This window comes from Uloborus diversus, chromosome 2, assembly GCF_026930045.1.
Source record: "Uloborus diversus isolate 005 chromosome 2, Udiv.v.3.1, whole genome shotgun sequence".
Taxonomy (NCBI): domain Eukaryota; kingdom Metazoa; phylum Arthropoda; class Arachnida; order Araneae; family Uloboridae; genus Uloborus; species Uloborus diversus.
The window spans coordinates 103,759,176-103,786,248 of NC_072732.1; the positions used below are offsets into that span (position 1 = coordinate 103,759,176).

Genomic DNA, 27,073 nt, shown 5'->3' on the forward strand with positions numbered 1-27,073 from the left:
CAAAACATAAATCCAATTACAACTTAAAAAAACTCGCTTCAGCAAAAAAACTGGAACATCATTCAAAATATGGCACTGGCAAAAACGAATTTGAGGATCCACGCTGAAAGCTCTTGAACGACAGTGTACAATATAATTTGACGTTCGATTTCAACAAGACTCTGAGTGCATTTTTCAACAACTAGATTATACTTGAGGTGAAATAGCGCATATCTAAACTGCAATTGCAGCGACAGCTGAGAAAAATAATTTTTATTCCATGCGAATTTCTTGCCATTCAATAATAATTTTTAATAAATACGAATAAATACTATTACATCTTTCAAAAATAAGTATAAATGCTTTTCCTATGAATTAACTAGAACCGCAAGCTACAAATAATCTTATTTTACTGAAGTTTCCATTGGAAACTACGATTCGTATTTCTAACTTACTTGCACTGTTCAAATACCCTGCTATGATAGATTTGATCTGTTCTAATTCGCATCTATTCATGGTTTCGTCTCGGCGATGCTTGTTAAAAATAGAGCTTTTTGTTACAAATTTGATCTACTTTACAGGCAGAGCGGGTTCAGTGTAGTTTGCTTTCTTTTAGGCAAACTCGTATCTAATGTGATGAATTCAGAAAAAAAAAATAAAAATAAAAACAGTAACAGTAATAGCATTTGTCAGTTTAGAAAAGTTATTTAAAACAAATATTTTACAGTAACTGCTTTTTAAAGGTACCAAGTTACTAAAAAAGAGATTTTTTCCAAATTAGAAAAAAAAAAAAAAAAACTAATACAGTTAGAAAGAAAAGTAAAATATCGATGTATTTATTTATTTATTTTTTTCAACTTGAAAAGCTCTGTGCTATCTTTTTAAAAAATAGTTTATGGAGAAGGAGAAGAAAAATGATAAAAGTCAATGTTTCTCCAAAGCATACAACTAATAGATTTTTTTTGTTGATTTAGAAGTTAATCACTTGTAAACCACAGTAAATACAGTTTTCAGCTTTAATTATAAAAAATAACTGGACAATTAAAATATTTATGAACGAAAGGAAAGTTGAAGAAAAGTAAAAATTTGCTTTCATATAATTATTTCACACTGGCTATTACGTAAATATCTGTTATAATGATGCTCCCAAATTTACTTTGATACATTGAAAACACATAACTTGAACAATACATTTTGTGTTAGTGTGTTTTGCTTATGATGGTAGTTAACTAAATTACACTTGAGAACAACTAAAATGTATTCAATTTTTATTACTGAAATACAAAAAAAATATTAACAAAGATTATAAATGGGCATGAAATATTAAACCTTTTTTTTCCAATGAGGTGTAGACGCAACATTGTATAGGGGAACATGGGGCAAAGTGAAATGGTGAAATATTTACTGCTTTTAGCGCCACCTATCTGGCATTATTTTCACTATATAGTACCATATGTAGTCTATTCCAGTCAGGAAAAAAATACCGCTGAAGATCAGGGTTGGCAAAAACCCGGGTTTTTTTAAAAAAACCCATGGACCCAGGGTTTTTTTGGGTTTTTTTAAATAAAACCCAAAAAACCCAACTAAAGCTGGGTTTTTTAAAAGAAATGCGGGTTTTTTCGTCTTTTCTTAGGAAAAATGTGGGGGTACTTGTAACATATTGTTGCGTAAGTATATGGACAAAGCAAAAAAATTGTCTTGGGGTAAAAAAGGCTTGAAAATTCAGCGTTTTCTGAAGAAAAGTAAAAAAGACGACGAAACCCAAGAATGGTGAAGTTTCAGATTTCTTTGTTTCCATGCTTGCCAACAGTTAAGGCAAAGTTACTTCTCGAGCGATAAAATCTATTATTTGTAATTACTACATTTTTTTTTTTTTTTTTGCATTTTACTTTATTGTATTTCATTTTGTTATGCAAAACTACTGTAGAACCTCAAGTAGTTTAAATCCCTTTTTACTGAATTCCAGCTTAATCAAGATATTTCTTTGAATTTTATGTTGCCCGTTTTTCTATTTCTGTGTACAGAGTAAGAAATATTAAACTTTTTTGTAAGATAATGAAAATACTGCACATCTTATTCTGTTTTCCATTCGACCGTTCGTAAAACCTGTTAATTTCTAAAAAATGTACCTTGTTTATTCGAGATTTGTGACATGTTGATTTCCAGAAAATATTTCACACGAAAGCCTTTCGGCTAGAGTAGTTTCCTCTGTACAATCTACAAATACTGACAAAATCAGACGTGACAGGACTTAGTCAAGATAATTTGAGTTATTTATTGACCAGTTAAAGAAAAAAGTTAAATGCATTTATTTAAAATATTAGAAGTATTTTTTTAATGCTGTTAAGAGTGAATAAATACTATTAAAGTTCAAAATTCATTTTTTATGTCCATTGGCTGTGGTGAAGAACAAATAAAAAAAGAAGTTTAAATTGTGAAAGTATTTAAATTACTTAGTTTTTTAAAAAACTTCTTGGAAAATTTTAAAAAACCCAAACGTGGGCTAAATAATGGGTTTTTTTAAATGGGTTTTTTTCAAAAAAACCCATTGGGTCCAACCCAATTGGGTCCAATCCGGCCAACCCTGCTGAAGATTAAAGCATTTGGTAATACAGGCAATTTGAAAAAAATGATACTCATGTTGTAATATTTTGTTGTAAGTCAAAAATTATTTTTGCTACTATAAAATGATAAAGATCTTCTTAATAACATTTGAAATATTAATTGAGACCTTCCAGTATCCAATGCAGTATTATTTTAGTTAATATTTAGCTTATTTGTATTTTAAATAAATTGTACAATTTTTCAAGTACATACGGGGCAAAGTGAAATAGTGTGTTTCATTTACTCACTCAATAATTTAATATAAATCACTTACTAGAATGTAAATAAATTATTAATTAATTCATTTACAATCCTTCATTTAGTAATTCACTTATATATATATATATTCATTCATTCACTTATTTTCTTCTTCATTACTCGCTCATTTTTCTTCACATATGGATTCATTCATTTATTATTTCATTATCTTTTCATTTATTCATTCAACCTTTTACTTATTGATTCTTTTGATCAAAAGTATGTATTATAATCGATTAGAAAATATTTCATTACAAAAATATTTTATTTTTTCACTTTGCCCATAAAAAAAAAAGCGAAAATTTTCCACTTTTTTTAAGACTGAAATTTACTTCCAAAAATAAAAAATACTGTTTCAACGCAAGTTTTGTTATAAATTTTTTCTTTATTTGCTGTAATTTTCAAAACAAATATCCGATTTGTTCATTTTAAAAATCTCAGTCATCTTAACCATTTCACTTTGCCCCACATTCCCCTACTGTTTTAAATGAATGCGGATATCATAGCAACAAATTTAAAATCTTTATGTTTAACATAGATTTTTTACAAACTTATATAAACGCAATAAATTTCATATTTTCAGAGAAGTTTGTTCTGTTTTAAAAACTTGGGATCCAATGTTTTAAAATTTGAAAGTGGAGGAGTTATAAAAATAACTTTAGGGGCAGAGTGAAAATTGGCGTCAGTCACTTTTGAGCTATTTCCATCGAACAGTGAAGTTAAAATTCAAGATGTTTACCATAACGTCAGTTGCAGATGAAAAAAGAAATCGCGAACTGTATTAAATTTTTGAAAATGTACATTAAAGTTTCTTTTCAAGATTGAGGATTCATTTAAAAGTCATGCGAAAATACGCTAGAAAATGTATGTAAACGGGGAAAAAAACCAGTAAAGGAAAAGATTTATATAAAAAACGTTAGCGAGATACTGTGAAGATATTGAAGGAATGGGTGGATTCTCTCTCTCTCTGAAAATTAATCAACTCTTTCCGAAACACAATAATAACAAAATAAAGTAGTTCATACTGCTTTGGAATACTTGCAGAGCAATTGACTATTTCCAAATAAAATATTTACTGTTATTAATCCAAATACGTTACAGGAAAACATATGTAAAACTTCATATTCCTTAGGTGCAACAAAACTTTAACAATATTGCAAATATTATACCCTATATGCATTTGAAATTTTACTTTTGTACTATTAACAAACGCAAGTCTGCATTTGTACAGCAATAATGCTTAATTTGCAACAGCAAGCCACTCAATTTACACTGGCAGAAAATAATCTAACAACTCTTGTTAAAACTGATATTTCCAATGAAATATAACCCAAAATGACTAGATATAAGGTGCTACCTCATCTAACTAATGTAAAATAAAAATTGCATGAGCAATGACTCTGGTTGGGGGAGAGGGGGGGGGGGGTCTGAATGATATCTCTCTTGTTAACTCTTTTTTGGCATGGTTGTCCTGTACCAACAATTCAAAGTTTAAAGTACAGGATAGTACCTCAAACTGTTTGCCTTTTTAAAAAAAAATAAATTAGTATTGCAAAATGCGTAATTCTGCAAATTCATTTCTGATTTTTACCAGCTTTTATTGAACCAACCTAGTATATTAAATATTGCTCTATGCCAAAAAAAAAAAAAAAAAAAAAAAATTAAAACGCAAAATAAAATTTGTTTTTCTTGAGAACACATTTGCTACAAGTTTATGGCACGAGTTGCAGAAATCGCTGCACATGAAAAATTATTTTTGTTTTCCATGATTTCTAATTATTGTATTCGCAATGAAAGCTGTCTTTTTCTAAATGATAGCAAGGTTCAAATATAATAAGGATGATTAATAACCTTTAAGATTGACTAGGCGTTCATAAGTTTTGAAATTTTTATATTTTAATCGCTCTGTGAAATACGCTATTCATTTTTGAATATTTATGAATGAAAATGAAATATAAAATGAACGAAAGGCATATGACGGGGTAAAAATTAATCCAGAAAGCCCAGAAATAATTGGAAAGGTAGCACCCAGATAAAAATCAACTTTAAGCCCCGATCGAAATTGTTTTTTAAATAAAACAATGTCTCTTCATTGCCCGTTCAAAACGACCGAACTCCTGAAATCATGAAGAGCTTGTTAACTCCTCAATTCGCCGAGAGATGGCGTAACTGGCCCTCATTGCCCGTTCACGCCTTCGAGTTAAATCTAATGTTATTTACAATATAACATGCAAAAAAAAAAAAAAAAGCGCTAGGGGTATTTGGCAGAGCTCATAACTTGTAAGTCTTTGTGCTGTGAACACATTTTTTGTTCATCCAATTTCAACTAAACTTCGAATTTCAATGAAAAGTAATTAATTGAGAAAAAGAAAGGATGTAAACCAAATCCAATAAGTTTTCGTAGTGTTAGTTAGAAAATACTTTTTAGTTTACTACTGGTCTACTCCGCACACTCACCCTGAACTTTGGTTTATGATCAGGGTTAGGGAAAAAATAGTTAACGTTAATTATTTTGTGACGGAGGAATGTTTTAAAAAGTTAGCATTGACTATAGGAAATAGTAATTTCTCCGAATTTAAGAGAAAAATATATACTATAAAAACTTATATTCGCATCAAGGGCGATTTCAGGGGGAAGGAAGGAGTCCGAGTCACTCGCAAAGCAAATTACAACTTTTCATTGTGAATATGAATTTTGATATTTTCAAACTTAAATTTGATAGTTCTCATAATATTTTGCTTTTCCCTAATGTCTCATAATATTTTGCTTTAAATTTTTGTTAAATCCTTTTTAAAATTAATCCCTATACACACTTTTTTTGACATTTCAAGGATCTCTCCTCTATGTTTTTCATACACCCCTTTGTTTTAAATTTCAAGATAATTTAAACTAAGGGGCAATCCCTCCCAAAAGCGATGGTGTACCCCTCAAGTACTACGTGAGTCCTCAGTCCATCAACAATGAGACTATCCAAAAGAAAAAAAATCCCCCCCCCCCCAAGTGATGACATATATGCCTTAAAAATTTCAATGCGCACACCCGCACCATGCCCCTTTCCCCTTCCCACTGGAGCAACTCCCGTTCTAATACTGGATACACCATACATCTCCTTCCAACAAGCTAAACTTTGCGGATTTTTTCCGATTTAAAACTCTTGAAATGTTTTTCTTCTGTTTACCCAAATTACTCTGTTTTAGATATTCAACAGAATATTTTTTCACATACAAATGATCGTCAATTTAGGTTTTAATTTTTTTTTAATTTAATTTGCTCAGACGCTTCCTTGGCATGTTTATGCGTTTTTGCACCTTTTGCACAACGAATTACTTTAAAGTTTTACACCAACCTACAATAGCAAAGTAGTATATACAAACGTCAATGTTGTACAATGGAAATATCATTGTCAAATCAACAGCTTTTATCTGAACAAATCATGCGTCATGCGTAATTTTTACGGGATAACAGGAGTAATAGTTAAAAAACCATCCTTTCAAACTACATATGTAATATGAATCTAAAGCAAAGACTACTCTTAGAAAATTATGGCAAATTATTGACTAGTCCGTTTTACAGTTTAAAAACAAATAATTTTTTTTTCAATTTAAATCATCGAGTATATTAAAATTCTGAATAACATTCACAAAGTAAAATAATTTAGTTAGCAGATTAAATAGACAATACTAAAAACTAAAAAACTGCCAGGATGTTTTTTTTTCTGAACTATGAATGTTGCAATTTTACGAATTGCAAAAGTTACGTCATCAGAATTAAAATCCTTTTGAAACTGAAAACTGCTGCACACAAAAAATTGCCGAATGCGTAAAAATTAACAATATGTCAAATGATGAGCTTTGCGAAACACCCCATGCAACATAGTAAACGTAAAAAAAAATAAATAAACAAAACAATAATAACAAAAATCTCACGTGCTTATGCAAGACCCACGTGCGTTCGTTAATAAAAGTAGCAAGTTACACTCGTTAGGGGTCCGTACTTGGAACATCATGTGTTTGAAGTGCATGCACAGAACCAATTTGTTTTACACCATTAATAGGAATGTCTGACAGTTTTACAAGTGACAGCTGTTGCGTTCAGTAGACTATTCTGTGAACATGAGGTCTTTGTCTTCTGGGTGCTGTTGACCAGTCACTGCTTGACCAGCTGTCGCAACGTTTTGGTCTTAATGGTCTGCCATTAAAAGTGGCAACTTGCCGGTGCTGCAAAGATGAAAATAAATATATAAAAAATGTTTCCAGATTTTCCAGTACAGCTCTGGACTAGATATAGTCCGGCCACGAACAAATGACCCTTGTCAATCATTTGAGAAAACGAGTTAAGTTAGAGGAGTAACGTTTCACTAATTTCGGCTTGATGTCACACCATAACTTTTTGTATGCTTCCAGAGAAATTGTTTGAAAGATTAACACATTAGCAAAAATTAATTGTTCCTCTGACTTTCTTGAACTGGTTCTCATTTTCAAGTGTATATAAGCTGTCTTATACTTCAAGTTAACAATTAGATGGTTTAAATTATCCAAATATGTTAATTGACCAAGTAAAAACTTCTTTCTATACATTTTAAATTGAAAGTATAAAAATAAATTAGTAGGTGCAAAATTACATTACATTTGTTACATTACATGAAATGTTGTTATAACAGTATAAAAAAAATAATAGTGCTAGAAACACCTTTTTATTGGTCTTCTTTACAGCTTCTGCTTTCAATCATTCGCTTATTTAATATTCATCAAATTCATACTTTTCACATCCAACATACACCAATCAACTTTACACGAATTCGAAATTTATTTTAATATAGAAACAAGACACTTTTATAGCACTAAGAGAGGAAATGACACCCATAATACCTGAGTGAGATCGAACCCACACCGAAAGTCTCACAGACAGGTGACAAAGCAAGAGTGTTTTACTGCTCGGCCACCAAAGTCGGTTTTCGTTTCGCTAACAAGAGTTTACTAGGGTCCCTATATAGAAGCTGAGTGTACCTAGAACCTCTATAATTGGCGAGGCCGACGCATCCGCCATTTTGGAGCAAGCGCACAACAGGGAAAGCTACCTTTATGTGCAATCATTCGCCAAACAGGGAACGAGAGAGTCGGAGAGCGAAGGTGAACATGGGCGAAATGTTGGAAACATTTGGCGTCGTTTCTAGGCTGCCAGTCACTTTGCGGACTATTATTTATCCATTTCTTTTTTCTTTCTGCATCTGCTGGAAATCTGAAGAGCTGAAATCCTTTTTTGGAACTGTTTACATAATTAACAGCCGAACAACCACACATTTGGCTCAATTTAACACATGCTAAAGAAATGTAAACATTAGCAGCAATGCTATCGCTACGAAGCACTGCATCAAGTTTGCTCCAAAATGGCGGATGCGTCAGCTCCTCCACTATAGGGGCCTTAAGTTTACCAGCTGTGCGCACGATACTGATTTTCAAGCATGCACTTTGAATTTTACTGACCGCAGGTGGGACTTTAACCAAATCATAGTGCAAAGTTCCTCCAATAATTTGAGTTTAAAAAAAAAAAAAAATGATATATACACTCCAGAATTTGTGTAACATTACACCCTTTAATCCTGGCCACCTTACATAAAATTTTTACAGTGTATTGCGACATTATTTTTAACAAATAAAGTAACACATGGTCGCCCCTTTTGGTGACTGGGACTTGATTCTTTGGAAGCCATTTTCAATAAAGTCACTACAGGCAACCGCTAATCTTTAGAGACACAATGCACTTCTTGGACACAATGCACACAATTTTATCTCTTAATTCATCTAAAAGAATGAAAAGAATCTAAATTTTAAATATTTAAATTCTGATTTCCTTTACCTTAGTTGACACTGCACACTTTTAATTATATCTAGTCTATAAAAAGATATGTCGCATGAGGCTTAATAATGAACGCACTCAAAGAATATATAAATAATTTCGTCAAGATATTTTTAATTTTGAGAAACATTGTAAATTTATATAATTTACTATTTCTTTCAAAACAAGAATGGGTTAAGTATTTACAATCTGTGCACATCACTAAAAGATAATCTTGGTTCAATAAGTGGGATTTTTAAGTTAAAATACAGGGTGTCCGAAAAGTCCTTGACACATGTAAAAAATTCATAGAAAACCAACAAATTGTCGTATGAATTTGCGGTTTGCACCAGAATACTTCACAGGTTCAAGAGTTTTCATGACATAGACGAAAAAAAAAGGAGGGGGGGGGGGGGGGACAAGGAGAAAAAAGGCATTTCGCAGCCAGGGTGCGAAAACGATTTAAAAGTTACTTTTTAATCGTTTTTGTTCACACGGGAAAACGCAAAAAGGAATGAAAACTACTAAACGAAGAATTACAAGCATAGCATATACTGACCACCTTGGCTGCGAAATGTGCTTATTCTTCTTCCTTTTTTCCCCCTTTTCATTTTTTTTTCGATGTCATAAAAACTCTTGAACCTGTGAAGTATTATGGTGCAAACCGCAAATTCATACGACAATTTGTTGGTTTTCTATGAATTTTTTAAATGTGTCAAGAACTTTTCGGACACCCTGCATATTGTGAGCTGTCTTTTATGCGTTTTCTTCCCCCGTGAACCACACTTACTCAAAAGAATTAAGCGAATCTGTTGCATCTGAAAGATATGAAACGAAGAGTAGCGAAATCTAATCTTTAAGAAGCAGGAAAAAACTTCAAGCCATGAATTTTTATGATTCTCCGTAAAAACACGTCTTCCGGCTAAACTTTTATTTTATTTGGGTGTCTAACTGAAAAGTAAAACAGAATTCTCGTAGCTTCTAAAATGTTCACGGTAGCTTGATTTTCTTATTGGTCCCTTCCTTTGCTTCATTTTGTCGATACACAAACCGCGCAGCATAAAGTTAACTGTTCATTTTCAATATTAAAAAATAAAATATTCAGAACATTTTCCTGTAGGAAGAGGAACAGGAGTGATATCGAATGCATGTGAATTTTCGCAAGTTCCATCGTAGTTTTTATTTATCTTCTCTTATCGAAGAGTAATTTGTTTCAATGTCCAATGGAGAAAGATTTAAATTTTAAAAACGAAAAAGGAAAACAATTTCATATGCAGTATCACTGAATTCAAGTAAGACTGAAAATATAGAGGGGAAAAAAAAACAAATATTAACGCAGCTAAATGCATGTTAATGTACAAGGAACTAGATGATCCCTCGTATTTCTTATTAAACACTTAGCATGGCCTGCTAAATTTAATGATTCACGAAAAACTTTATATATATTGGTAAAGCAACTCGCAGAAAATCTTATAAATTGAGGGGGAAGGGGGCAGAAAAATGCTTTTTCAATTCCTACTATTCGTTCACACTCTCCCTAAATATATTCGCATATCTTGTCCCGAATGTCTCCATTGTTAGTGTTGAATCCAAAACGCGTTTCAACAAATATCTCGAAAATTCATTTCTGCAGATACTGCCGTTCAATTGCCCACGGCAGTACGGTGATCATTACTTTCACGAAGCGTTAAATTCTAAACTTGTCTCCAGTTGAATTCCACTTCAAATTTGCTTATTTTACGGGGCCACAATAGGCCCCGCAAAGTTACTTCCTTGCAAATGCCTTTTAAAGAGAAATTTGAAATAATCAACATCGTGTTCACGTTTACGTGAAAGCAGAAAATAAAACATTTGAGGCAGTGAGAAGCAAAGGGATGTAAGTGGCAAAATTAAAAATTTGGAGATAACCAGTACGAATGATAGTTGAACCTCTCCTCTGTCTTGGGGCAAGATAAAGTACTTGCAACCCTAGTAGGTGTTGCTGTATAGCATGATTCAAAAAGAAAAAAAATTGATGAAAGCCTACCTAGGATGTTATCTTTAAACGCGTTTTACTCATAACTTGAAAATGTCCACTTACATCTCTCTGTTTCTCATTGCCTCATTTAACAATGTGAATAAATTCAGTATTAGCCGGGGGTCTCGGTAAAAAAGAACTCCCTTTTCAATGTAAAAAGATCAGAAGAAAAACCGAGCTGATCAATCACAATGAGTTATTCATTTTAGAAGCGCTGTTTTGAAGTTCGATAGAATAACTCACACACATGTATGGGTCATTCTCCAGAAATTTTGAACGCAAATATCTCTCAGTTTCCAGTTTCGAAACCCTTTTTTTTTTCATTCTTACATGAAAGTATTACCAACTAGAAGTAACCATAAACAATGGCCCAGCTAAGTTCTAATTATTTTTCTCATATTTAAAAAAATGCCTTGCTCACGGAAATGAAAAACTAGTATGTTGTGGCTATCACGAAACTTTCATCTATATCTTTCGTATAATTATGATTCCTTTCTCTGCTTGACAAGGTAGCAATATTCCCATCAAAAACAAAATGGGGGGGGGGATGACGTAATGAAATTCGAATTTGCAGTAAAGAATGAATTCGAACCTTTCATCTTGAATCTTGTTACATGATTTATCATTCTAAACGTAATTTCTAACGTAATTTGTGTAAATTTAGTAAATATATTTCATTGTGTTTCTATAAATAAAATACGTTAATTTTTAAGCGACTTCAATAAGAAAGTTAAACTATCAGTGTGTTTAAGTAACTAACTCTTCATCAAACTCCACAGTTGGAAACACAAATACTTAATTCTTATTTATTCACTCAGTATTAAAAGTAAAACTTGAAAGATTCAAAGTATGAGAAGTGTAAGTAAATGAAAACCTGGGGAAATATTCAGACAGTTTTATTATGTAAATCGATCTTTAAATGAGATGGAAAAGGGAAAAACCACACTCACTTTTGAAAGGTACTTAGAAACACAATGTTACGGAGACATACACACACATATACACAGTTAGTGTTTATATGAAACTAAAGCATACCTTTTAGTCCACTAAATATGACTGCATGTAAAAGAAATATCAAAATTAGCAATTTCTTTGTAGATAAATTTTTTTTAGAAAATCAACAACAATAATTACACGAAAGAAAAAAGGGATAGTAAGCCATTTACCTTAACAAACTCTTTTGAAAATGCAAAATTATTGCAGAAATCCACTATTGAAATTGTCAAATGTTTCACAATGAAATAAAGTAGAAAATTTTAAATTTTGTTCAAAAAAAAAAAAAAAAAAAAGGTAACTTATTTCTTTTTAATATCATCAAACAATGTAATTAGCAACAAATCAATACTGTACTATCAGAAAGCTTCTGCAGTTAACAGTTGATTTTTTTTTCTTTGGTACTTTTAACTTCTCTTCCTAATAGTACACGAATAGTCCTTAATAGTAGAGTACAAAAATCGTTTTTTATATCAAATAAAAATACTAATAATAAACCATTTAATTTTAAATTTTATGAATCAGTTTTACATCATTAAACACTCACAGAATAATCGAGATACGCAGTTTTCTTTGCAGAGACTTAAGCAGTGGCGGATTAATTTTAGAAACTGGCACTAAGAATTTGTCGCAGCCCCACAGTGTCTATTGGTTTGACACTAACCTGAGGATTGAGATTTGCTATTTTTTTACAGAAATATGATAAAATTCATTTTTATTCAGTGCTTCATTCAGACCTTTTTCTCTGGGGGGAGGGGGAACATTTTAAGATTAAAAATTTCTACTCTGGATAAAAATTTTAATATTTTGCAACTTCAATTTATAAAGTCATAACGTTCGGCTTGCTTTCTCCCCAAATAAATTCCTATTTTTTGCTCTATTGTAACTTTATCGTTCTCATTTCTTGCAGTGCCTTAATCAAATCAAACTAACCTCATCTCCAGCGATCTCAATTCTTTTTCAAATCAGATTCTTGGTCAGACTATTTCTCAGCCAGTGTCGCACACAGGAATTTTGCAAGGGGAGGGTCCAAATCGAAAACCTTATTTTCATATTATACTCCAATACGCCATCAAACATATTGACTTGATTTTATCGATTCCCGAAAACGAAATAAATAACTTGAAACCAAAATAATTTACGCTTTACTTTTCTCATAGTTAAAAATTGGATTCAAAATCATAGAATCTCATTTTAATCTGTAATTACAAAGCTAAAATCATGGTTATTACAGTGTATTCATTTATAATCACCATTCTGCTTCTTATAGGCAATTCGTTGCAAGAAAAATGCACAATATTTTTAAAAATCTCTTAGCATGATGATTTTATTTTTTCTCCCATTAGATCATTAGATCTTAAATTATTGTTACCTTTGTTTGAAATTAATCTACGTACAAAATATATAAACTCCTTTTGTAGTAAGTTACCGCCCTAAAGCCAGGGCTAAGGCAGAAATACTTAAAATACACCGCCAGCTCAGTTATTCCATCCGAGGACTGCAGTTTCGTGCTTTTTAGCACTCATCAGCCCGGAATAGGAATCATATGGGCTGGAAGCGAAAAATCTCTTAAGAGAGCCAAACAAACTGGTAGCTAACGCAGAATTAGCAAACCAGATGAGCGACCGCAGCAATAATACGGTTCAACTCAAAGATTGAAAAAATAATAATTTTTAAATATATAAACTCCTGTTTGTGAAAATTGCAACACCATGAAGGAAGCATCATAGTTGAATGAAATTTAATGCACAGTTGAGTGGTAATGGTACAAATAAATGATTACATTTTCAAACCAAACAAACAATAAAAAGAGATTGAAATTAGTATTTTGTGTGGCCACCACGCGCCGCAATAAGAGCTGCTACACGACTCGGCATGGAGTGAAACTAAGTTTGAATATCTGCCTGCGGAAGAGTATTCCATATTGTTTGTATGCGCAACCAAAGTTCGTCTGTCGAAGCAACAGAACGAGGATCACGAGCGAGACGCCACCCGATGAAACTCCACACATGTTCAATCGGTGACATATCCGGGGAATATACAGGCCAAGGAAGAAGCTGTAACTGCTGCGAATCAAGGTAGGATTTGACAGTTCTGGTGACATGTGGACGGGCATTATCCAGGTAGAATACAGCCCCTGGCAATCCTTGCAGGAAAGGAATAGCTTGGACTGTAAAACTTCGTTTATGTATCGGATACTGTTCAAACTGCCCACAACTCGTAGTAATTGTGATCATCCATGATATGCTATGGCACTCCAGATCATAACTCCGGGTGTTCGTTCACTATGGCGTTCGATAATGCACTTCGGAATGTGCCGTTCGCCGGCATAGCGCCTGACACGAATTCAGCCAACATGGTGTCACAAATTGAAGCGGGATTCGTCAGAAAAGACGACCTGCTGCCAATAAGCACGCTAGCTCCTATGCACATTGGGCCATTGTAGCCACTGGCGGCGATGGATTTGCGTGAGAGGAATCCTGTATAAAGAAATCCTTGCGCGCATCCCACGCTGCAGCAGGCGTCTCGAGAATTGATGAAGCACACAATGAAACACCTGTAGCTGTTGACCACTGTGCCGACAATGGTCTAGAAGAAGCTGTGCGGTCCGTCAGCGCCATACGCACCAGGTGTCTGCCATCGCGAGCTGACGTCACATTTAGGGGTCCACTCCCGGATTTCCGAACTGTCTGACCCTCGTCCGTCCACTGCTTCCAAGCACTCATGATTGTGCTGCTGTTACGCTGCACACGAGCGGCTACTGCACGATACTACAATCTAGCTTCACGAAGGCCGACGTTTCTGCCCCGTTCAAACTTCGAAATTTGCTCAAATTTCGCTTTCTTTTATCAAAGAGGCATAGTAAAGATTCAGTTAACGTTTACTCTAGCATATAACCACCAATAATCATACACGCCTCGCTACAGCCGTCTTGTATATTCAGTTCGATCCGCCATTCAGAGGGCGCTGCTCAACATACGCATGCGCTACGTGTCAGCAATTCTAATCATTTGCATATCATGCCCTACTTTACATTTCCTGCAACTTTCAGCTCACTTGCGTAAGTCTTTCGTGGTGTTGCAATTTTCACAAACAGGAGTGTAGAATCTCAATCAATCGGGGGAAGAAAGCAAGACTTATGGGAGGGGTTCGGACTCCGGACTCACTGGACCCCTCCCTTGTGTGCACTATTGTTCTCAGCAATATGGGGCAATTAATGCACAAGCATGTTTAAGTTTACGGTGCACAGAAAAAAGTCAGATGTCATCACATTAAAGAATCTTTCCAAAACCTACCTTTTTGTAGGAGTCCCCACGCTGAAGGTCCTCCGCATCGTAAATGGTGTCAGCTGCCAGGTTCTCATATGCCGACGCCATCTTGCTCTCCCAATCTCCAGACCTGTCGATGTCCTCTTCGCTGAGCTTACTGCTGTAGCGGCGCCGCATGTGATGCCTACCATACACCTGTTGTGGAAGACAGATTTCATACAAATATGGTTGGAAAATAATTAAGAAAAAGTAGCAAGTTAAAAAGCATCAAGGCTGAACATTTATCGTATAATCCGCCCTGCACCATTTTAACAATACCAGGATAACTTTAATACATTATGTTGGAGGAAAGGCAAATAATTTCTTTTTGATCGGAATTTTTTCGGCCAAATATTGAAATGCATTTTCCCAGAGTCATTTTACTACACATTAAAGAAGGAAGTGTAGATCAAAAAGATATGCAATAAAAATTTCATAATTAATTAATTCTTTGGCAGACTTGTTCCTTACGAAGTAATAAATTTCTGAAATCCCATCAATGTTGACTGCACAGATAAAGAGAACTTTAAGTAGAATCAAAGAAAAATGGAAATTTTGCGGTAAGTAAAGGAAAAAGCATGACAAGTTTTGACGGCGAAAATAAATATACGTTAAGAAATTTAAGATTACTGAGCTGCAAGTATTAATTTAGTGTATATTTTAAAATGGCTATTGTAGAAGCTAAAAAGGATGTTAAAGAAGTTAAACTAATCACCATTTATTGTTGTTTATTAAAAACATTTTGTGAAGAGTAGATGCTCTGCACTATGTGCAATTACTTTTAAATGCAGCTGTCATCTCACTGTAGCTAATACTTAGCTGAATAACTGGAATGCTAACTATAATCGAAGAAATATTGAAATTTACGGTTCGTTCAAAAATATTTTTGTTCACTTGACTCCTTAAATGGGTCTGATTTCGCGTTCATGCAAAATTAAAGATCAATCAAATTATTCCGAATTTGGAACATGAAAAAAGCGCCGTATTCGATTACTGAAACTCTTGAATGCATGACAGACGAGTTACAACTGATGTAGTAACACATTTAAAAAAAATCTGATGGGAACACCACACTTCTTCCTTTTACATCTATTAAATAATGCAAGTCTTCTGATTACCTAAAAAAAAAAAAAAGGAAACACGTCAAATATTTTCTCCTCTAGTTTGTCATGAACCAATGAAAAAAAGCTTTTTACAGAGATTAATTGTACCAACATCGACAGTTTTAACGTGATTCATTGAATAACTCTCTAAATATCTCTAATAGCGCCAAATTGAAACCAGATTCGTAAAATATTTTTTTCGCCAAATTTGTCACCAACTTGGCAATTTATCGCCAAGTTGAGGATCAGAAGCTTGGCGATATATCGCCAAATGTTCTCCAAGTTATAACATCATTTGAACATGCATTGAAATTAACACTGATTTTTTCCAAAAAGGTGAAAAGACCCCTTTTGAAACATCCGAATGCAACCAAAAAGGAAGGTGAAAAACTAAACCCCACTCAGGGCCTATGTGCAAAATTTCAACATTCTACGGCAGGGGTCTCCAACCTTTTTTACTCAAGGGCCACAGTGAATATTTTTGAAGGAGAGGCGGGCCAGCAATCCACTAATATTGGTTTAAATAATTTTTTCAATGCCCCCCTCCCCACATTTTTTTGTTTTGAATACGCGTTCAGTAGCATGGGCGCAGCCAGCATTCACGTTAAGGAGGAGCAAACCAGAGTTCAACAAGATGGCGGTTTTTAGCTACCTCCTCATGCCAGAAGATAGATATCAAAAGTTATAAGTCCTTAAAAGTTTTAAACTGTCTTTGAAACATAAGAAGGACTGAGGTGGGCAAATCACGTGATATCTCCCGAAAATTTTCCGAATTGAAGTCAGAAACGCAGTGTTAGTTAATCTTTGCAGGTGTTAGAAATGGTCGAAGGACAGGTTTCGGGGCACATCTAAAGAAAAATTTTCAAAATTAGCATTTTTAGGCAATTTTTGTAAAATGAAGAAAAAGAGAGGCAACAATTTAATACTCCAATTATTTTCCAAAAATGAAATCAATTTTAGGTTATCTTTTGAGATGACAAAGGCTTTTCCCCTCACAAATAAGTTTTAAAAACTCAATTTTAGACTGTCTTTGGTGATTTGTGATCTTAAAGAAATGAAAATTTAGATGCTCTCTTCGGAAACCTTTTGGGAATGAAGTCTAGAAACGAATTTTTGGACATTTTTACTGATGTTAGAAGAGTAGTCAGAATTTCGGAGCTGTCCCAGATTTTTTTTTCTTTTTTTCGAAGTTACAAAAACACAATTTTAAACAATATACACGTATGTTGAGACGTTTGGTAAAGGGGTTGGAGACTATTCCTGGAAATCGTTTGGAATTCGTCCAGAATTTTTTTTAAATTGAAGTTCCAAAAATAGAACTTTCTTGGGTGACTTTATGGAGGGAAGGAAAATGTGCAAACTCTCCTCAAAGAACAGACAGTCACCCCTTGCCTCTGGCTACGCTCTTGCTAAGCTCAGTAGTGGTTTTTGAGATTTTCTGGGCTCAGTTTTCTTTAAAATTTTTTAAAAGAAAATAGTCAAAAAAAAAAAAAAAAAAAACTTTTTTTTCCAGCTTGCGAGCTTTTTGCGGGCCATACATCACAGCCGCAATTTAGACACCGTTCTGAAGGGAAGGGAAAGCTTCCTGGTATCTTGCACAAATGGTAACTGAAATAGACCACAGGAATTGCAGAACCACAAAATTAAGGAGCATATACTCGATGAGTGTGGTGGCTACGGACTCCGAACACAACTAGTGCATGTGAAAGGCATTATGAGGGATCGCCGACGAGGTTTTCTTCATGTTGATGGATTTAAATTGCGACAGTAAGGAACAACTGACGATTGCAATTCTAAAACAGTTCCCAAATGAATTTCAAACGTAAAAAAAATTGTATTATTGAACTAAAGACAAACAAAACCTAAAGACCATTACCGTGACTGCAGCAAAGAGAATGATAAAGATGAGAGAAGCTGCACCAATTACGATTACTGCGATCGCCCACTGGGGAATAGGGGGTTCCGGAGATTCCTCCGGGCTTGGGATTGGCTTGTTTAGGTGTTCTTCTTGAAGTACTGAAATAGATAATACACTATAAATGAAGCACTAAGCGTTTTATTAAAAAGAAAAAACACAATCTTCTCTTAGAGAAATAGTTTGAAAAAAAAAAACAATATTTCTAAAAATGTAAACGTTTCTATGTACAATTTTAACATATCCGTTTGGAAAACGTAGAGATATTAAAGTGTACTTCCAGGTCAGAAGGTAGTAATACGCAGGAGCGACCACCCGTTCTAAGAAAAATCCGTCTTTAAGAGAGGTAATCCCTCAGAGAAGTGTCAACTTCGGGTTATTTAAACAACTTAAACAAAAGTAGTCACAGTAAACAATACTTAACAACTGTTTATGCTTTTATTTATTGAAACTTACTTATAAGAAAGGCTACATATTTTCAAAAAATAATTTAACTCTCCCAGTGTGCATGAAGTGCAACAAAATTCCCGATTCTATTTTTCTTTGAAACCCGATTTTTCCAAAAATGCTCCTTTTCGAAATTTATGTTTTATTTGATTGATATGGAAGTTATGTTATGCTCTCCGAAACTGAGACGTCTTTCTTTGTGACTCTATCGATGTCTGGAAGGCATAAAATATTTTAAGTCTATTTTTTGATAGAAAAACCAGACTTATGGTTGGTATGCAAAGAGAAAAACATCAGGAAATATTTCAGTTTAAAGATAAATTCGGTAGATGGTAGAAGATGTCCTGGTCTCTCCTAGAGGATTTTCAACATTGAGTTAACAGGGGAAAAAATCGTTGCCGTGGAAAATTAGTCGTGAACAGAAGTAGTCGCACTTGAGAGGTGGCCGCTCATAGAAATTTCTCTTTACTAAGTTTTCATTTATAGTTTCAAAATATAATTAAAGAAAAGCTCAAACTACTTTTTTATTCATATCATAATGTGATAAAGTTTTTTAACAGCATTGAAATGTTTCGGAGCTTCTTTAACATCTACTTGTACCTTGTCCCACAGAATGTTTTTAGGAGTAACTTAGTAGGAAGCACGTTTAACAGTTATAAACGTTTATAAAGCTTTTCATTAATAGCATTAAAATAAAGTTTCGACAAAAGAATGAAAAAAAACATAATTAATTACTGTTTTTTACCGTTTAAAATATTTCTTCCCTTATCATGAATGATATATAAAATCTCAGACAAGCATTTTTCGTGTTTCTCTGTTTAGAGAAACAAAAAGTTGTAAGAAATAAAAGTTAAAAAAAAAAAAAAAAGAAAAACTTATTTAACAACAAAAATTTTAGAGCTAAAAAACAAAGTAAGAAAACAAATCGCGATACCGTTTAGAAAAAAGAAGGAAAAAAAAAACAGACGCAATAGCTCAAGACTATCAAAATGAGCAAAAAAAAAATGATGAAGCGAAGTTTTTGGAAAAGAAATTTAACTACTACTTCTTTTAGTTTTTACAAAAAAGAAAAACAAGAAAGAAAGACAGAATTATTCTATGAAAACGAGATTATTAAGTTCATGGCATTAAACTCAGTTTAAAATATTTTAATCTTTTTGCTAAGGGCGTTTGCTGAAAATTCTGTTAAATGCTTAAACGCAAAGAAAGGTAAAATTTGCGAGTTCTAAACTCATATTAAAAATTATAAAAGACGATCCCAAGAATGCTATAGTCTTTTGAACTGGGAAAACTTTTTGAAAACTCTGCAATTTTTGCATAATTATAAAAGAAAAACATCAGGAAGGAAGTAAACAACTTGTTGTCTAATTACTGAATTCATTTAGCTTCAAAGATGTACGAATCTAAAATGTTTCGAGGTAAAACCTTAATTTTTCAATATTGCCACCTTGAACAAATGGATGTGAACGTTGCTCAATCATTTCGTTAAACTGAATGATCTTAAGGTTAGTTAACAGATTTTTTAAATTATTGTTTTTACTTTTCTTAACTAAAATAAAAAGAAGACTGTACTAAAAAATAATGTAAAGCTTAAGAAAGACACCAGAACAAGATTAGGCGCTCCTAAATTTAAAAAGATCATTCAGAAAAGTATTTTTTAAATGTCAGTGCGTCATCTTATTATACGCTACTTACAATAAACATTCTATAAGCTGTTTCTCTGAAAAATATAGAAATAATTTCATTCTGAAAAATCTTTTAGACACTAAAATACGTGCCATTCATTCAGTAACATATCATGAGAAATTAAGTAACCATAAATTGGCATCTTCATCAAAACTATCAACCGAATGCGCCGCAAAAAAGCACGGATATAAAACGGAAATAAAGTAAAACTTCTTCTAAAGGAAAAAATCAATGATAACCCAATTCGAGAGGAGGATCAGATGGTAGGGGAGAAGGGTTCACAGTTGGAATATATTCGCTCCATCCGCTATTTTCGAAGATATAAGGTTGTCATTGATCTTGCAAAAGAGCCAACGGTCAATACTTTCCGGACGACTGACTTGGGAAATTACCAGAACAGAACGGATAAGAACCTTCATTGGGAAATCAGATAAGGGGATAATTACGAATTTGCAATTCCGTAAAACTAAGCAATGTTGATATTGGGCGGAAAGATTCTGAGAACTATTCTGATGATGTGAGTTTACATTTCCAATGCAGTTTTGGTTTGATTAATGAATTTTAAGAGCCCTTGAGGGATCTTTCCAGCCAAGTGAATTTAACTTGGCTGTTTCTTACTTAAAAATATCATTTGTTCTGTATTAAAAGTTCTTAAAAGTTCAAATGGATCTTTATATTCGCTGGAACCAAGGGCGGGTATAAGGGAAGGGTGATGGGGGTCATGACCTACCCCTAAACCGTCATCCATCATTATTCTGTGCGATTATAATTTAATAGTTGCATACAAAATGGCTGGATGTGGAATATCACGTAAATATATTATTACACGTTGTATTCAAATACTTTATGAATAAAATTAAGTGTTTGTTTGCTGTAGTATTTTTAATTACATAAATAATGGTTTCAGCAAATACTTTAAATAATTCTTTCGTTGTTTCTGAAATTAACCATTAAAGCTTATAGACTACTTGGCGCCTCATTCCTGGTCAATTTGGTGTTTTTTTTTTATTGACACCCAAACAGTTTTGGAAATTTCTCGTACCTGAAAAATTATATTTTTCAGCATGACCCCCCCCCCCCCCCTCCCTAAAATGCTGGTCTGTCTCCACCCCTGACTGGGGCATTATTTGCTTCCAACTTCAGATGCATAAGTGTATTATTTATTACTGAAAATGTTTTCGTGATATATTTTCAAAACCTTACTACTTTAGATACGTTTCATGTTTAAGCCTTATTTTATAAACATACCATTTTTTAAATCGTTGTCAGAACATGCAATACGGCGGAAAATAGCAAAAGTTATTTTCTATGCACGTCAGTCCATTTTTAAAAACAGTAAAATGAATGGGGATGATTATAAAATTACTTTGACCTCAACGGCGCTTTTCTCCCGCGACGTTAATTTTTATAAACAAACCATCATTCAAAATCCTTAACGAACAACGAAGCTCTTTAATCAATACAAGTCAAAGACAACTGCGCAAAATTTTATTAAGCCCGACAGGTTGCCATGAATAATTTACCGATCATCACTTTCTCTGTCACATATTGTTGTTATTGATCTTCCTGTCTACTTTATATGGCAAGCAATCAATTTTTCGGAGGAACTTGTACATTAGCTTAAAATTGCTTTCATGTTATCAATTTTACTTTTAAAGACATCCATAAAACAAGGTCATTTAATTGAATTCATATACAGACTCAAACAATAACAAGTAAAGATATTCGTATCTTAAACGACTGAAAAGAATAAATGATTAACTTGCTATACGATGCTTAAAAAGACTCAATATGAAGAAGTGAGAAAATAAAGAATGTTAGTGGGCTTCTTGAGTTTAGAGTAAAACGCGCGCAAATTTCAGACATACGAGTAGGAAGACTTTCACTGAAAAGATTTAAGTCATACTCTAGTGCAGCATTCTGGAGAGTTATTAGTACTATGTTTTTCCCCAGAACCATGGGAGAGTTTCCTCTTTTATTAGTACGACTCTTTTTTTTGCCTCAATCCTTTTTGAGTACAAAGAAAATTCAAACAGTTACTTTTAACTCCTTGCCGACTGACTTTGCGAGATTGACTGTCGGATAGCCTCGGCAATGAAAATATCGATGCGTACTTGTTTGTTGGAGGCTGTTCGATACAAACTTTCTCACGTTTGCTTCATAAACGTTTCTACTCGTTTCATAAGCGTTTTGAAATGGTTGTCACAAATTTAACAATCGTTTCAAAATGTTTGTGAAACGTTTAAAACGTTACGTGTGCTGCCTGGGTTGAACTCGTAACTTAATATTACACGTGCAATGGCAGTTTACAGTAAAATAAAATCAAGTAGAAAGTGTTGATTTGTAACACAATTTCCCTTGAGTTCTATTTTTGAGCCGTTTCAGAGTAAAATAGGTATTACTGATTTCAAAACTGCAGTTAGTTTCTTTCTGCTACGACCGATTTTTCTCTAATACTTTATGTGAATGTGACCAACTTTTCGAGAGAGAGGGCACATCGTAAGAAGCCTACTGCTCTTCTATTGGCTGACATAAAGGCTTCAAATTAAAAAAAAATATTATTGATATTGTAAAAACTTTTAATACACGTTACTGTTCAGCAGGGATATTAAACTTTCAATAAGGAATGAATAATACTTTTGTGCTCATTTGTGTGAAGGTTTTATTTCTTTCGGTATGCAATTTAATTGTTGCTTACCTAAGCAATCTTTTTTCTTTTGAGGTATATATATATTTTTTCAAAACTGTCCTTTATTTTGTGAATTGGTCCCTTCGATATTTATGTAGCTCAAAAGCTTGACGTGATCGACAAAATTTGAGATTATTTTTGGAATAGAGGCCATGCGCAAGTTCATCAAAAACAAGTCAGATTTAAGGCAACTAAATTGTTGTTTTTCATTTTAATTAATAGAGTAAAATACCATGCAGCAACTATCTAAAAAAAAATGTTAGATTGACAGAAAAATACTTTAGAATATAAAACGTATGATTGTATGATTTCGGAAATGAACAAACTGATACTAGTATCTAATAGAGCAATAATAAAAACTTACACTCGAAAGCTGTTTTACTGGTGTCCACCCTAAACCTGGAGAAAGTATTGTTTTTCAGCTTGTCGTGGAACATTTCAGTCAAGTGTTCGGGTTTAATGTCTTCTTTTGTCTTTATGAGATACACAAAGAAATCCACAGCGACAGCCCTGGAATCCTTCAGACCACTATAAAATGAAAGAGAGGACGATGCATAAACAAGGTCGTTGGACGGAGAAAATCTTATTACAGTACTTTTATGAGACAGTTTTACGAGTCCATTTTCAAATTCAGCATGCAACTTTGCAGCAGATCATGTAATTTAAAATTTAGAAGAGTTGGAGAGCACAAGGGCTGAAGTTTATTCGATTTAGTTTAAAGGAAAATGGTTTATTTAACAAACTAATCGTTAAATGAGAGATGCTGTTTTTTCTTGGCGTGTTATGCAAAAAAGTTAACCAAGCTTAAAAACATCTCCCTTTTCGACGTGAAGTAATCAAATTTACTTTTGGAAAAATACAAAGGAAAAGTAGTTATTCTGTATCGTCTGGTATATGTCTGTCCTTGTGAGTGTGATGAAACTGCATAAAATACAACGGAGTCGTATTTTTCTCGGAAAGGTAAGCAAAAAGTAAAAGGTTACCTTTCTGAGCAAATATGAATTCAGAATTCTAATTTAGATAACTTATAGAAATAAAACCAGCATCCATTTGAATTTTGACGTCTTGAATTCAAATTCAATTTTTGGTTATTACGAACAACGATAAAACCCTACTCGTTGAGTTTCTTGTTTCTACAAATGGAATGGAAAGGAAATGGCCAAAAAAAAAAATGACTGGTGGTTTTGTAGGTAAGAAGAGTATATAAATAAATTTAAAAAATGGTGAATAGGATGCAGTAATAAAAATATAGATTTTGTACCCCATATCCACCCTTACACTTAAAAGGATTATTTACTTTTACAGCGTAAAACGTTGCATATTTTTATTACTTATCAATCTTAAACTGTTGGAATTAGTAATCTGATTTTTTTTTATTTTGATGAAGTTTTGCTTTTTAAGTTCGTCTATATTGATGTTTTTCTTGAAAAAAAACCTTATTTTACAACCCCCTTCTATAGTTAAAAGTAAAAAAATAAAATCTGTTTAAGTTAAGCATTGAATGAACTCAAGCGACTGATAACCATGGCGACGAAAATTTGTCCTCTTAATAAATATTGAAACAACGAGGTAGCTTCTTCTCGTGGCCATGGCAATCTGAAAAATCAGAACATCAACTTTGGTCAAGTGAGGATAATAAACAATTCGTGATTGCTCAAAAAAAATCACTAAACAGAAGGCCCCACGAATTCAAAATCTGCTTCACCGCAACTTCACTTCGTTCATATTTTCACGCATACTATTTCTTCACACATTCACTTCTACTACTTTGAGTAGCCTCTATGCCCCCCCCCCCCAAAAAAAACGAAGATTTCATAGAACACTTACATATACACCGAGTTATGAAAACAAAATCTAAAGAAAGTATAAGATTTAGCACTCTCTTCTAAATTTGTGTTTTAGTTAAGTTTTCCTTCATTTTACTCTAACGAAACGACGCAGACTCGTCCAAATGGAGACACGTTAAAATATTCACCAGTAAACGAAAAGTTGCGTGAGTATGTGATTGGTATTGTTTTCTCAGAATAATAACTTTGATTTATGTTTTCGCTTCCAAGCTACTTCCCCTTATTCCTGAAATTGACCAGCAAAATAAAGAAGAGAGGTTTGATTCCAGAAGGTCTTAACGTAGCTTGGAGCATCTTCCCATCGCTGCTAGGTAAGTGGCTAGGTGTTACCTGCTCAGTAGACATGCGTATGAGGAAGCATCGAATAGGCCCGGGTCCGAGCGATTGAATTCTTAAGACTTTTACAAAGCTTTGGCAATTTTATACCTAAAAGAACTACATTACTTTTGTTTGTGGTGCGGTGACTGCGTGATGAGGAGGAAAAAACCCTCACATGAGTTGTAGCGAGAGGAGAGCAGACTGTTACATCACGACAACGTATATGCTCACACATTTTTAAAGTATAATTACAATGTACGCATTTCGGAAAGCATTTGATACACTTCATGCAGTAAAATCGATTTTTTATGCTTATGAATAGCTGTAGATTTTTATTATGATTAACAAGCTAGTTATTAGCCCCTTTAGATCTGGCGTCCGGTATACCAGACTACATGAGCTTTAAACAGCGGCTAATCATTTAATAATTGATTGAATTACTTTTTTTTTTGCAGTTGACTCTTTACATTCTGCTTATTATTATCTGTGAAAGATTTTTTCGTTTTGTGATTAATAACACTAACATATAGGGATTGGGAGATAGAGAGTGGCTCATTTTTCCAACCATGGATTTTCATCGTAACGGCGAAGTTTTTTTCTGATTTTTAAAAAATATATAATCTTTTATTAATCATTTCAAATGCATATAGTGAGCTTTATTATTGTTTGAAGAACATTTTTCAATGCAGTTTGTTTTATATTTAATCTTATTTTAATGCGGAATATTAATTTGGAAAATATTAGTCCGGAATATTGGGTGTGTAATAACTCTTTTCATTTTTTACCTACAAACTTGAAAATTTGTCCGTAAGATACTCTTTACCATAGTACACTGTATACTAAATATAAACATATTTGGTTAAGTATTCCATAATTCCGGCTGAAAGGGTTAAATTTTAAAGTCTACGATTTCCAACCATCGGTAATTACACCTCCGTGATTTTTTTTCTACTGAAGAACTAAAAAACTCTAAACGAAAGATGTTTTCAAGCTATGTAAGAGGATAGAAAAGATTATAGTAGTCACTTTACAGAATTACGTGAGAAGAATCTGAGAATTGTTTTTCTGAACCGTACGAATAAACGAGCTGATGTGTGCATCACATGACTTCCTTTTACTCCAATTCAATGATAAAAGTGCCTCGGGGTAAGCAAAGAAACACTTTAAATATTCTTACTGCAAGTTTGTTCCGAACCGAAGCAAAGAAAAAAACCTCTTTATACAAATAAATTTTCCCAACATTGGCAATTTGAATTTGATTCAATGTTAAATTCTCTAAATATGGCCAAATTAAAACCAGATTAAAAAAAAAAAAAGAACCGCCACATTTGTCGCCAACTTGGCGACAAATGTGGCGGTTGCTGACAAAGTCACGTTGCTGACAAAACGTCAGCAACGTGAAACTGACACCGGATTTGGCAGCTCATTTTTAATGCAATACTTATCACCAATTAGAAACTACATCACTCCATCTTGGAATATCATCGATCTTTTCCTTTGTGCATAAAATATTTATTTTCTGTACGCAAAACAATAAATAAAAAAATCTTAATTTCTTAAAATCAGGCTCAGTTGAATTTTCGTTTAATATGAGGGGATCACATACAATTTTTTTAAAATTCTAAATCACTTTTCTTATCGCTAAATGCACTGTGTTTGACTTTTTTTTTTTTTTGCATTTCTGTTGTCTATCAAATAGTTTCATTTATTTTTTTTCCTCAGTAAAAAAAGAGCGTAGAAGCATGTATTAGAAAGTATTCTTTCTGTGAAGAATGGTGAAATCGTAATATGATCTAATGGAACATATTGTTTTTTGGGGTGCGGAATAAAATTTGAGAGCGAAAAATAACAGAAATTCTGAAAGGGAGAAAAGATTGAAAAATAAGTTTCATTTCTTTTCTCGTCACATTTTAAGCTATCAAAGTACGTTCTATCATTGTCAAGTAGAAAAAGAAAATGCACAGCCTTAACGTATGAAAGTAAAGAAAACGTAAGGAATATGATTTTTTTTCCTGTCACAACAAAAATGCAGAAAGGGAAGAAAAAGTTTTCTTCCAAGATTCATCATGTTTTT

The 27,073-nt window shown here is 33.3% G+C and overlaps 1 protein-coding gene across 1 annotated transcript in view; it reads right to left on the reverse strand.

Annotated features, from left to right (window-relative positions):
• Positions 1-6,909: 6,909 nt before the first annotated feature.
• LOC129216462 (mucin-2-like) overlaps positions 6,910-27,073 on the reverse strand; it is a 36,747-nt gene continuing 16,583 nt past the window's right edge. The window contains exons 8-11 of the mRNA XM_054850676.1: positions 23,199-23,362; positions 17,974-18,113; positions 14,983-15,150; positions 6,910-7,058 (exon numbers count right to left, since the gene is read on the reverse strand). Coding sequence (XP_054706651.1) covers positions 6,933-7,058; positions 14,983-15,150; positions 17,974-18,113; positions 23,199-23,362 — 598 coding nt within the window. The 3' untranslated portion in view covers positions 6,910-6,932. The remainder of the gene's footprint in view (positions 7,059-14,982; positions 15,151-17,973; positions 18,114-23,198; positions 23,363-27,073) is intronic.